This window comes from Haliaeetus leucocephalus, unplaced genomic scaffold, assembly GCF_000737465.1.
Source record: "Haliaeetus leucocephalus isolate CR32 unplaced genomic scaffold, Haliaeetus_leucocephalus-4.0 Scaffold158, whole genome shotgun sequence".
Taxonomy (NCBI): domain Eukaryota; kingdom Metazoa; phylum Chordata; class Aves; order Accipitriformes; family Accipitridae; genus Haliaeetus; species Haliaeetus leucocephalus.
In genome coordinates, this window is record NW_010972594.1 from 2,055,318 (window position 1) to 2,069,210 (window position 13,893).

Sequence of the window (13,893 nt, forward strand, 5' to 3'; positions counted from 1 at the left end):
ATTGCTTTATTCATGATTTAAACATTTAAAAAGCATGCAGTTTAAAGGCAAACCAAAAACATTTTTTTAGAACAATTGGATCAAGCTATCTTGTGTACATACAGTGTCACTGCCACTCTTTCACAACTGAGCCTAGGACATAGATCACACCATTAAAGAGTGTATGGCTGCATATAAGCATCATCCCAGACAAGCCCTTTCAAAGTTTCTTCAGTGATTGCATCCAGTAGGAAGAGCCATGTGCAGCACAAATGGAAACAGAAGGGACATTTCTCCATGCAGCAGGCAGCCTCCTGTTACTCCCACCCCAGGGGAGAGTCCACAACATGGTGATGAATTTCATAACAGAAACTAAATGCAAACATTATTAGTGTAATACTTCACTTCATGTGCAAAGGCTGAATAGAAAATTTCTCCTGTGGCAATGATGTGTCCCTGACATTAAGACATTGTCAATGCTTTCCAGTGATAGCAATGTATTATACTATGCAAGCTCTCTGAAAACAGTTTAAATTAATGGTATTTTGGACTAATTCTATGTAGGAGAATGGGTCCCATTGCTACAAATGAAATGTTTAACTTCCCTATGGCATGCTGTTAATCTGCTTAGCATTACATAAGACCAAGATTGTAAGTAGAGGTGTAAAAACTATCTTCCATTAGATCAGGAGATAGAATTGGAAAAACAGACAAGTTTCTGGTCACAAAAGCCATTCTTCAGGCCCAAAACTGGAAGCAGCAAATTCAAATTTAAATGTAATTTGCAAAGAACTCCTGTGAGTTTCAGTAGACCATCCTAGAGAAAATGGGGATGATACCAGCAGAATGAGAAACAATATTCGTCAGAAGGAGGGCTATATGACAGCAATCCTCAAAGCAAAAGGTAGAGACAAGTAATTTATAAACTCTGGAAACTAAGAAAGACTAGTGGGAATGAGGGAGAGAGTCAGGTGTTTTGCATGACAGACACCACTTGTTAACAAGTGCAAGATGCAGTGATTTTGATAGTCCTGTTGGGGATTTCACCAGCATAATAACAGAAAGCGTGGATACGTTTTATATTTACTGCAAAAAAAAGTTTGGATTCATTTAGCTGGATATGTGCTGGAACATAAGGGGTTTGCCACCAAGAATGATGCTTACTGAGACTGAGTGGTTATGTCAAGGCAAAGAACAGTCCTGCAAGGAATCCTTTTACGAGAGATCTTATTTGAGTTACAGAGTTTAGTGATTTGTTTAATAATCATTCCATAAGATTGCAGAAAGAGGCCATGGTACAGTCCAGCAGAGTAAAGCTGCTTTGCCTAAAATACAGCTATTTATTTTGCTACTGCAGCTGTTCCAATAGTTTCAAGAAAATGTTGGTTACTGCGTGTAAAGTTGTGGGTTGAAGAGCAAATAGACAGCTCTGTGTATCATTTGGCGGCAGCTCTGATGTTCAGCATTCAAGGTGGGCTGTACAGGCAGCCTACTATGGGACAACAACAGTCTACTGGCTGCTGACATCTACAGTGGCCCTGAAGCGGTTTAGGTTGTTCAGGTCACAGAGGAAGTCCACTGTGTTCCAGAGGGACTTTGAAGCTTGAGGTTATGTTAGATGAGGAGTGGGGCTTATTAATCTTGATATTTTTTCCGGGAGTGATTGTGTGGTTTGATATTACTGGCCTGCCAGGATTCTCTTGTTTCTGGATCTTGGGGAGGATGCAAAAAGCTGCTGGGAAGAAGGGTGGATTATTTTACATTGTTTTCCTGAAGCCAATGCAGAAGTGACATAGTGATTTCTTAACTTTTGAGAAAAACAGCAGTATGTGGTTACCTTTAGTAAATAACTAAAATGTACAGCAACATTGTCCCTCCCTCTAGACTAATTTCCTAGACATCTCCTAGACAAGCCAGTATAGCAGCACAGAGAATACATTAATTTAGCTAGCTCCACTTCACTCCTAAAGCAAAAACCAGTAAAACTGAGTAACTGGCTGGGGATCACGGCTCTTAGTTCATTATCTCCACAGAACAGATAAAAATGCACCATATCAAGTCCAGTTAAGTTCTGCCAGGAACTGTTTGGAAATGTTCAGCTGAAAGTTGATCACTTTATCTGAAAGGGAAAAGCATTACTTCCTTCCAAAGATATGAGAATCCTACTGGGTTCTACCTGTGGCAGAACAGCTATAGTGTGCTGTTATGAATTTTGCTCTCAGAATGGAGAATGTAAGAGCATCTAAAGGAAACTGCCTGTGAAATATGAGTCAAAAGTTTATTGTGCCCTTTTCATTTTCTATCCAGCATATGAAAAGCCTCTTTAACTGAACAGGAATTGTGATCTCTCATTTGAAACCTAAGAAGTGTCCTACCTCCTTGTATTGTGTTTGTGTGGCAAGGTTTTGGTAGCAGGGGGGGTTACAGGGGTGGCTTCTGTGAGAAGCTGCTGGAAGCTTCCCCATGTCCGACAGAGCCAATGCCAGACGGCTCCAGATCAGACCCACCGCTGGCCGAGGCCAAGCCCATCAGGAAAATTTCCTCTGGGATAACAGATTTCAGAAGCAAAATAAAAAATGCTGCGGAACAGCAACTGCAGCCGAAGAGTGAGAACATATAAGAGAAACAGCCCTGCAGACCCCCAGGTCAGTGCAGAAGGAGAGGGAGGAGATGCTCCAGGCACTGGAGCAGAGATTCCCCTGCAGCCCGTGGGGAAGACCATGGTGAGGCAGGCTGTCCCCCTGCAGCCCAGGGAGGTCCATGGTGGAGCAGATCTCCACCTGCAGCCCGGGGAGGACACCACGCCAGAGCAGGTGGGTTCCCAAAGGAGGCTGTGACCCCGTGGGAAGCCCACGCTGGAGCAGGCTCCTGGCAGGACCTGCAGATCTGTGGAGAGAGGAGCCCACGGAGCAGGTTTTCTGGCAGGACTTGTGACCCCATGGGGGACCCATGCTGGAGCAGTGTGCTCCTGAAGGACTGCATGCCATGGAAGGGACCCACGTTGGAGAAGTTCGTGGAGGACTGTCTCCCATGGGAGGGACCCCACGCCGGAGCAGGGGAAGAGTGTGAGGAGTTCTGCCCCTGAAGAGGATGAAGCGGCAGAGACAACGTGTGATGAACTGACCGTAACCCCCATTCCCCGTTCCCCTGCACCACTGGGGGGGGGGGGTAGAGAATCTGGGAGTGAAGTTGTGCCCAGGAAGAAAGGAGGGGTGGAGGAAAGGTGTTTTGAGATTTGGTTTTATTTCTCATTACCCTGCTCTGGTTGATTGGCAATAAATTAAGTTAATTTTCCCCAAGTCTGTTTTGTCTGTGACGGTAATTGGTCGAGTGATCTCTCCCTGTCCTTATCTCGACCCACGAGCCCTTTGTTATATTTTCTCTCCCCTGTCCAGCTCAGTGGGGGAGTGATAGAGCAGCTTTTGTGGGCACCTGGTGTCCAGCCAGGGTCAACCCACCACACTCCTGGGGTTTTTTCCTTAAGACATGATCATTTTTTTCACTTTTTTCACTTAATAAAATTCATAGTTGTATTTTTTCCCACACTTATAGAAGTGTGAGGCTCTAAAGTCCCTTTGAACTTATCTCAGTGCCAGGAAGGACAGCAAAATTAATCTTCTCCATCTAATTCAAAACCCAATCAGCTAATATATTTCACAGACTTTTCAGCTCTTCAACTGAGATAAGGTATGTAGTATTCCACAAGGAAAAAAAAATATTCCAATTATTATTAATAGGGGAAGATAGGTGACTATTTTGAAAACAGCCTGAGAATTCAGCATAGCATTTTTGCTTTTAGTGTGGGATAGTAAGAATATTCTGTCTGGAACATAACAATATATTTAGGCTACTTAAATTTTTCAGTTTAACTGCAAAGCACAATTTCATTTTTATGAGGATGATCACTACAAGCTATTTAAAAAAACACAAACATAAAAGTACAAGTTCAGTTTACTTAGCTAACTACATGTATCAACAGCTATACAAGTAACAACAAAGTATTTATCACAACTACAACAAATAAAAATAATAATGAACTTCAAATATTCACTCACCGGTGCCAATACTATTTGACTATTGCACAGAAAAACATCAGAAGAAAGAGGGAGGAAAAGAGAATAAGAATTTCAATACATTATAAAGTTTCTTTAACAATGCAATACTCAAATACAGAAAGTCTGATCCTGGTAGAGCCCAGGCTCCATCCTCACAGACCAGAAACCTGACCACCTGGCTCCAATATCAGCATAAGAACTGACAGCTGTTGCCAGCACCTCTTTATGTGAATACAGAACATGCAAGGCAATTTGATGGGCTCACCATGGGCAGATGCCTGTATTATACAAACATCATTTCACTCAGTATTGCTAAGAGAAGTTTAGAAACTGAGTTGGTGTACATGGTAACCCTAAAGCTGGACTGCAGTAACAGGACTGGACAATAAAGGATATTAGCCCTAATCTGAGGTTCACCTGTTATGTGGCTAAACAGATTTTGATCTTCATGGCAAAAATTTGCATCCTCCAGCCTGTAAAGTCTATGTAAAAAGCAGTAATTATGAAATCATCATAAAGTTGGGATTTGGGAAAGAGGTGGGGGGGGCACAGTTAGGCTTAAATTCTGTCATTCTGTCGAGGAAGAAGAGCAGTGTACGGAAGCATTTCTCATTCTGCCTCCCCCATATAAAACCCCTTTAACTTTCTACCTCACTTATGCATGCACACCTTTAAGAGCACATTATCATTCTTACTTGTACTCAGGGTTGTCCATCCACTTAGCATACAGTTCAGATGACAGGTTCAAACAGTCTTGGAGGCCCAGCCAGCATGCTGTTGCAAAAAGTTTTTCCAAATACACTCTTGAAGGGAAGCCAAAACAGCAAGAATAAAAGACACATATTCCACATTTGGAGTACTTGAACTGTGTTTGACCAGCACAGTTTCAGCACATGATGCTGCTAACCCAGGAGAACTTCTACTAGAAACAGTTGAGGTTTAATTAAAAAAAAAAAAAAAAAAAATTAAACTACCAATAATGGGTTCCTGACATCAATTTTCATGGAATATTAGTGAAGCTACCCATGTACTACAATTTGTCTTAGTTTTTTGTGTGGTTTGTATCCCTCTTGGTAGTTTTAAAAGACTAGTTGCATCTAGTCCAAATCACTCTGACATTCAAAACTGTGGCTGCAGTGGCCCTGCAAAATGAACTATTTTAATGTTCTAGTGATTGACATACAAATCATATCTGAAATTCATTCCTGTGAGTTCTTCCCCAACTAGCAGCAGCCTGTTGAGCCTGCTCTTCACTAAACAAAACCTACCACTCAGATCATTAAACTATCATCTTTTATGCTCACCAAATAGACTGAAAATATCACAAACTCTCCTGATACTGCAGTTTCATTGGAGGTGTCATCATAAGTAACACACACTTATAGGACAGTAAAAATAAAAATTGAGTTACATTCAAATTAATTAGAGCATTCTTCTGGTATCTTGTATTTAAATTTACAGAGGCAAACTGCAGTGTATCAGATCCAATCACATCAGAACAAACTTTTGAGAAAACCAGAATACTTACTGAGCAAAATAGTCATCTTCCAAAGCATCAACATTTTGACGAATAAAACCTGCATAATAATGGTATATTGGCAACATTCTCTTTAAAAGGTATTTCTTTTAAAAGAAGGGAAAGAAAAATTACTTTAATTTAGACACAAGTTTTTTATTTTACTGTATTTATCTTTACTCAGATTTATCCTAAATATTTGCCACTATTAATTTCTGGACAACACAGCACATTAAAATAAAGTATATAAGTTGGGTCTAAAATTCAATACACCTGTACATCCATTCAAACAGGGAAGTTACCATTTCACATCACCAGGACCTTTGAACTCATTATGAAAGAAAATAAATTCTCATTCTCAGAGAAAAAAGACAGAAAAAGAATTTCTCAACAGAAAAGACTTCATTTTTCTCACATACTTCAAACATACCTTTATTTTTACAACTTAAGAGAACTACTATTGTGGAATTGTACTTCAAACAAAAGTGAAATTTTCTTCAAGTAGAAGTCAAGGAAATAAATAAGACAGTATCATCTCAGGTAGCTCAAATATGGGAGAGAATCATCTCATTTAGTATCCAAACCCAATTCCTTCTTTCTCTCCATGAAGATGAACTGGAAGTCAGTACAAACCACAGAGCACATACATACCATATGCCCTTTATACATAGTAGTGTTAGTCCCATTACTTACTACTGACTATTTACTACTGACTGATAGCTGTATTTTCCAGATCCTCAGTTTTACAAAAACCTAGGATCAAGCTTAATATAAAGAATGTGAATATATTTCTGCTTTAAAATAAGAATGGCTCAAGATTCAATGATATTTATCATTGACTAATATATACAAATAAGTACCTCCTCCTTTTTAAAAAAAAATTGACAAAATCATGCAAAGGGAATGACAAGAACTATCACCCATCATAGTCATCATGACATTCTTGAGAATTTAGAAAGCATTCATTTTAGTCTGATTTATTTAAATGGCCTAGTATCTTTGCTAACTAACAAAAAAGGTGGTACCTTTAAAAGTGGATATACTTCATAGTTCTTCAGAGTACTTTCCAAATTCTCAGGTACTAGGTTTAACAAGACCACATTCCATACGAAGAGTTCATCTTCTCTGGCAAGGTACTTTGTTAGTTCAAGCGCAGTTTCAATCTGAATGTATCCAAACCTATTTGAAAATAAAAAACCTCATACTTGAACATACCTATTCACATTAATTACCTACCACAAGTATCTGTTTATTTAAGAAACTGACAATAAAACATCAAGATACTGCATGGAAAGTGATCTAGAAAAGACATTGGAAAAATAAAATAAATATAAAAAAATGGTGCTTTTAAGAGCTGAACTCTCAAAACATTTATTACAGAGCACAGTGCTACTATCAAACTAACAGGACAAATGTTATATTTAACAACTTCAGCATGGCATTTCTGTGCCTTAGTGTGGAATTAGCACAGAATTAATTTCTTCCCAATAAAATTCCAATTCAAGCCCCTCTCCTCCAGAACAAAAACATTTCTAGTGTACTTACATAGGAGCACAGTTCTATACTCCACAGTTACATTCCTTATTAAATAGTAGTTTTGAGCTCTCTTATGAGAAAGGACATTTTTATGAGAGGAGGAATGGGAATTTTTAATTCCTGGTCTCAGAGCTACCTCCACAAGCTCTGAGGGGGGGCAGTATGCTTTGGCCACCTCCTCCCTGAGCTCCCACATCATAGGTGTCTGATGCTTTTGGGGTCTCTGGTACGTTTGAGGCACAGACGTATTTATTGCTTCTTCAGCTCACTACAGTACTGGTGATCTCTCTAGCACCACAGACACAAACAACTGAGTCATCCATCAGCAAGGGAAATGAAAGAGGTATTAAGAGTGATGCAGGACAGCAAGGCTGAAATAGCCCAGAATAAATTAAGGGAAGTTCAGACTGTTCATTCAGAATCTTTTTTCTGTTACAACAAATGTAGGTTTGTCCCTAAAAAACTCATGGCAGTCCCGTTATTTAAAATATTTCCTAAGAGCTGGAACAAAAGTTAAACACAATTTTGAAAGAAATCACTGACCACTGATGGAAGAATGGATTAAATACTTAACTCCCTCACCATTTTGTCAAAACAGCTGTTGTTTTTCTGGTGCACATATGGGTAGGAATGAACAAAGCAGAAGTAGCAATGTTGAATGCAGTCATGTAGTTTAATCGTTTTCTATGACATATTCAAAACATACTTACTGTGTCAATGCAAAAACATCATCTATCAGCTGGAACCTGCTGATAGCGGGAATAGCCTGCAGAAAGCATTCATGTGGTGTTAATAGATCTAAACATGTCATTAAGAGTTTAAAAAATCTTTACTATGTTTCGGAAGGATAAGACAAGTCCGTAACACTTTTTCTAAGCTGAAATCTTCTACAAAACATCATAAAATGGATCCTGCATTTTAAGCTAAAATAACATACGTGCTTTTAGGGATGTTTATATATATATAAATATATAAATATACAGTTACATAATATATTTATATATATAAAGGTACAGCTACAGTACATTAAGCATGGAATTTCAAGACCCCTCTTACTTGCATGCTGTAATGAAAATTTAAATACAGAAACACTACATATCCTAAAAATATCCTAGTTATATAGTTTCAGTACATTTTTTCCTTTCGAGGCTTCAGTTCAGAATATGTACTCAAATTAGTCCAGAGCAGAGTGTCTGGCTCTATCATGAATTAAATGACTGAGGCAGAGCCGTAGGTGAACCCCTGCCTACAGCTCCTGCTCTCACGAGGACTGCTGGTCCCTCCTCAACTCCACCCCTTCAGCTCAGCCGCTGCTTGAGCAAACCTTCCCACCAACCGGTGCCAAAAAACAGCCCCAAGTCAGCACACACCTAATTTCCTGCTGACTTAGAAACGCTGTGAAAGAAAAAAGCCTAGAAGAAAGGAAGCCAGTGTGCCGTAGAAAGGTTTTGACCACACTGCACGCTCTGTTCGGCCTCGCATCCAGACCTGGAGAAGTCGCCTGGCTGCACTGATTACTATTATGCTGAAATCTTAAGCTTTCTCACCGTTGTTACCAAAATGAATGAGCTGACATTACTACTAGAGCTTCTAGGGTTAGGCAACATTAAATACTATGCAACCACATATACAGCCACAGACAGGTATAGGCTGTTCTGTGCCACTTTCACCTTCAGCCCAAGCTGTGGCAAGTCAGAGGTGGGATGAAATCTACTCCGAGTTATAGTGTCTATAGAGGACTGAAAGAGCCCAAGTAGAACTGATTGGATCTTCTCTTCTAAGAAAAATGTCCACCAAAAAAAACCCCAAGACCAACCAAAAAACCCAAGTCAGATGATTTTTTTTTTTAAATTTCACTGGCAGAAATATTGTGGTTTGAGGAAATGTGGAAGTAAAAAGCTTTCTCCCAGCTTTCCTTCTCCATGGTTACCTAACAGCAGATAAAGCTCCGTCACACATCCATACCGATAACCCTTTGAGCCAAATTTAAGAGATTGGAAGAACCACAAGCTGTTAAGACAACTTTGAAGACAGAATGCCATCTCATGTCATTTTCATGCTTATGGTGAAACTATTTTGGCCTGTTCCTCTTCCACTATGGAAGGCTGCCAGTAGCTTTAGTGATGCAACAGTGGATCATTTCTTCTTAGGTGATATGTGAGTTTCTCCTTATTTCAGGTTTTCATCACTATGATTACTGGTAAGAACTGCAAGAAGAAATAGATGGAAAGACTCTGTTTATAAGCTTGAGAAAAAAAATATGATCTTACCTTTGGATCATTTTCAAGCAAGCGTGCTAATCTTTTTAAGTTTAATTGATCATAGTTCACTCTGTAGTATCCACTTAAATTTACATTGAGCAGGATCCAGTCATATTCTGACTCTGATACTTGCATTTCAGGAAACACTTCTGTAAAGTGACATTAAAATGTATCACTTTATTTCTGTGCACTGCTAAATTCTCTTGCATTTATAAACATTGGACTTGGTGCTCCTCTGAGACCTGAGATGCAATTTTGAGGTTGGCCTCAAAGAGAATCCCCCAAAAGCTCAGTGCATTTGTGAACTCTGCTCTACACAGCAGAAGAACTTCATCAAGCAACTGACCCCTCAGGTACTGAGCACCTTGAGATGACAAAGGGGATGCAGAAGACCCACTCTGCTCCTACCCTTTAGCTCATAGAGTTCAGAAAGGTTACGCAAGAATAAACAGTCTGGAGGAGGAGCAATGGCCTCACATGCCTGCTGCAGGGCATGCACCCCCAGCATGCCTGCTGCTGCCAGTGCTGCTCCAAAACACAACGCTCAGTACCTTAAGGAAGAACCGACCACCTACCAGTATTCACATAAGTGGAGATCAAGGAAAGCAAAACAGTTAAGCTTATGCAAGAGACAAGTAATCAAAAACATTTATTTTAAATAATAGTCCCATAGTCCTTTTGAGTTACATCACTCACTGAAGGCCTCCTTCTGCAGTCCCATTTCATCTCACTACTACCTACTTCATGTGTGCTTGTCTGATTACTTGCTCCTGATAGTCTACAGTACCTCTGAAGGAGCCGGTGCAGCCCTGAAGGCTCTAAGCTGCCTCATCGGAAGAGGATTCAAATGCTGCTTTAACTGGTTACAATCATCCCAATTTAAGAAGGCAAACTCTCTTAAGACAATAAATCAACACTGGCAAGTAGTCCAGACCCAGCACTGCTTTACTGTGAACAGAAGACTGAGACTTCAATGTGTTTTGATAGAGCAAGTACTCCAGGATTCATTCTCAGTCATCTTCACAAGTTAAATGAGACGGAGAAGTGGCACAAGACAGATGCTGGCTTAACCATTTAAAAACAGCATGGGTGACTAGAATATGGCACTAGCAGTACTTCCTCTATAATGGCATATTGGTTCAATGCTCTGCTAATCATTAAGAGCACTTTTAGATCCGGCTAAAATAGCAAAACTATGCTCCTCCACTCCCCAGCAAAACATGTTCTACCATAACAACACTATCCTCCTAGTGTGTCTTTCTTTTGCTGTGCAGACATCTCACTCAGGGGCAGTGACCAACACAATTACATGGGCAGAAGCTAAGTATGCAGGCGTTGTCTGCAGAGCCCTAAAACAACAGGACAGGCTTTTAACACTGTACAGTGCAGCACTGAATGAACATACTTGGCTGCCGGTAGCAGCCCAGCTTGGAGCTTGGAGTTTAATTTAACCTGCTTAGAAGTAAGATAAATCAGCTCCTGCAGAGCTCCTTGCAGCAAAAACACACATAAGCAAAATCACTTTTGAGATGTCTCCTCTTTATGTATTGTTACGCCACTGCAACAACTAATCAAAAATTCAAGTTAAAACTGTACTTTGTACCAAATCCCTCATTTTCATTTATCAAAACCATTCTGATGAAGAGCTCTGAATGATAACATAACAGTTCTCCACCAGAAGCCATTTCAATCTCACAGGAACAAAATGGTAACTGAATTTAAAATTACCCTTAACAATTCTAGTATTGTAAGAAACCATTTGGTTTATTTATGTATGAAAAAGTCAAAAAGAAAAGTATTATCTTTTTAATCTTAAAATGTGAATGCAAATTCCTTGACTGAGTAGTCTCTGGTATGTTTGATACATGGCTTTCAAATAGAAGTGGAATGTGTTTTAAAGACTGAATTTCTACTTCATCATAGTCCCTTCAGGCAGATGCAACATGATGGGTTTTTTTAATAACTTCTGTAGCTCTTAAGTCACACAATGGGTGAGGAAACAGAATTGGTGTCACTTCAATAACACAAGCTTAGCACATGACCCAATTCTTCCAAGCAAGTGCTGCCTAACAATTCTTTTCCGCAAATTTTCTAAATTTTCACCTTAGCAATCACTGCTTTATTTAACTTTAAAACATTCAGAGGAATAAACATCCACTGTTTGCTTATTGTCCATATACTGTGAAATCATCACTCAAGCTATCTTATTGCCTGAAAAAGACGGAAAATAGCTTCAAACCACTGCAAACAGAGGGTGGAGAGCTGCAATATGCACACAGCATATTGTAGTTTTGCTTTAAGCATTCCACAAACATATCAGTCTCTGCATTTCCTTGTAACTGATTCAAAACCTGGTGGAGTTCAGGGCTGACTTGCCAAAGAAAAATTATTACTCCACTCTAGTAATTGTATTTTTTCTTTCTCAAAAAATTATAGCTGTTTATTGGAAAACACTGAGATGAGGAAGAACTGAATTTTGTATTTGATTGGAGATGCCCATAAACCCACTTTTCTACCGTAAACCTTTAAAACTTTTAAAAATCCTACTCTTTTGATAAGAGAGGGTTTTGCATATAATTTGCATAAACAAATTAAACTAAATGGTGTTGAAAATATTAATTTCCTGTTTTTATAGATATCCATGTGTGACAATGTTAGGTCACTTCACACAGATGGTTTTAATTTTTTCAGTCTTGTATCTACTATTCGAGCTGATCATTTGCTGATATATCACAGCTGAGATCCTACCTATACTCAAAAGCTGTCATTAACATCAATGGGATCTGCTGGGGTAAGAATAATACAGAAGCATGAAGAGCTAAGAGTTTGGATTTGTGTACAAAATGACAAAATCAAAATTATTGTGGAAATCTCTACTCGTGTTCCATTGCATTATTAAAAACATACACTAAAGTTTGATGCAACATAGAAAAAACCAATATTAATCTATTTGAAAATCTGTTGCTATTGTAACACAAAATTAGCACAACAGATGAACATAGGTATTTCTGTAATAAAGTTTTATCTCCCTATTCAATTCAAATATGTCCTCTGTTTATAGAAGAATTAGGTGTGGTTTTGTCAGCTTGGTTTTAGCATGTGTGAACAAATACATTACTTACTGCTGCTTTTATCTAGCCACATTAAGGGTTGTGATGATCCGTTTCTCATCCAAGAAATAGGAATAATCCATGTGTTACTTGATAAAAAGAAGAGATAATATCATTAATTCTTATGCTTAAAAAAACCCCTCTCAGCTGATGCTCAACTAGATTGCAGATGAATCCCTTCTTACAAGAATCTCCATCTACCTTCTCTCTTCCCTGATGCACAAAACTTCCTCAGACAGTGATACTTATGCTGGATCAGCACTTAGGTTCATTAAAGATAAGTGAGTTTTAGCATGGCTTTAAATAGGCACTCACGTCTAGTATATTGTTCGATGCTAGGTATTTGAATACCGCTGTATGTCTGTGCTCTGGCTTTCCTTCTTCAGGCAATAATTTTATTCTCCTCACTTATTACACTTCACCCTATTTCTAGAGAACATAAAGCTCCTTTTCAGGAGGGCCCCAGGCAAGCACTGCAACTGTAATTCTGACAACTACAATTTCCTTTCTGAAGGAATGTAAAACTCCTGGCAAAAACAGATGAGAGCTTCAAAACCCTGAAAAATTCTGTAACACATGTTGTGGATTTTCTTACATTCACATGGTATTGCCTCTTGCTAACTACAGTAAAGTAACATTTGTAACGGAACTCCTTACCTGAGCTAACCAAAAGTGCTGAATGGACCAACGCTCTGCAATTCCAGGAGCTTGGGACCAAAAGAAAGTTTGTGGTTCTCATCAACATTTCTTTTGGCTGTTTGTATGACCAGCAACAGCAGCCAGGGAGAAACTGCTTTGGGTTTTGCTCTCCTTTATGCTTCTTCCCCACATGAGAACCCATCTCATGGGCCCTGTCCATGCATCCCAATGCTCATGACAGCTGCTGAATTTCATGAAAGTTCAAACTCTAGTCATGAGTTTCCAAAGTGGGTGACCAAAGGCAGCTCCTTCTGTCACTATTTTTAGGCATCTAAATAAGCAGCACAGATTTCAGAAGCACCAGGCACTCAGCAGTGTTCACTGACAGGTTAGAGCTGCATGTCAGGTACTCAGCACTTTCTGAGAAAGGGGTCATTTATATAAGTACTTAAATGCAACCAACCCCTTTATCCTTGCCAAGCAGAAGAAGCTGAGGATATGTGCACTGGAAAGAAGCTACAGCATGGTTCATCCAGGTCCCCAGTCCATACAACTGAGGGATGAGGAAAGAAGAAAATGCCAGGCGAAACTCCTACCCTGCAACCTATTCATGGCCTGTGGCTGTCCTTAAAAAGTCATTATGTGGCTGGAAAAGTCACTACTCCAGAGGAAAGCAACCTTTGGGGAAAACAAGCCGCTTGCAGAACAATTGCAAACTCCGGTCTCATACAGATTTTACTTGACAGCTTGTGACAAGAAAAAACATAAAGTTAAAAAATCTGACGGTCAAAACATAA

General features: G+C 39.4%; 1 protein-coding gene across 1 annotated transcript in view; it reads right to left on the reverse strand.

Annotated features, from left to right (window-relative positions):
• LOC104828599 (aminopeptidase Q) overlaps positions 1-13,893 on the reverse strand; it is a 36,452-nt gene that overhangs the window by 5,539 nt on the left and 17,020 nt on the right. The window contains exons 11-16 of the mRNA XM_010562361.1: positions 12,470-12,546; positions 9,357-9,496; positions 7,797-7,852; positions 6,576-6,729; positions 5,563-5,657; positions 4,730-4,837 (exon numbers count right to left, since the gene is read on the reverse strand). Of these exons, the coding sequence (XP_010560663.1) occupies positions 4,730-4,837; positions 5,563-5,657; positions 6,576-6,729; positions 7,797-7,852; positions 9,357-9,496; positions 12,470-12,546 (630 nt within the window). The remainder of the gene's footprint in view (positions 1-4,729; positions 4,838-5,562; positions 5,658-6,575; positions 6,730-7,796; positions 7,853-9,356; positions 9,497-12,469; positions 12,547-13,893) is intronic.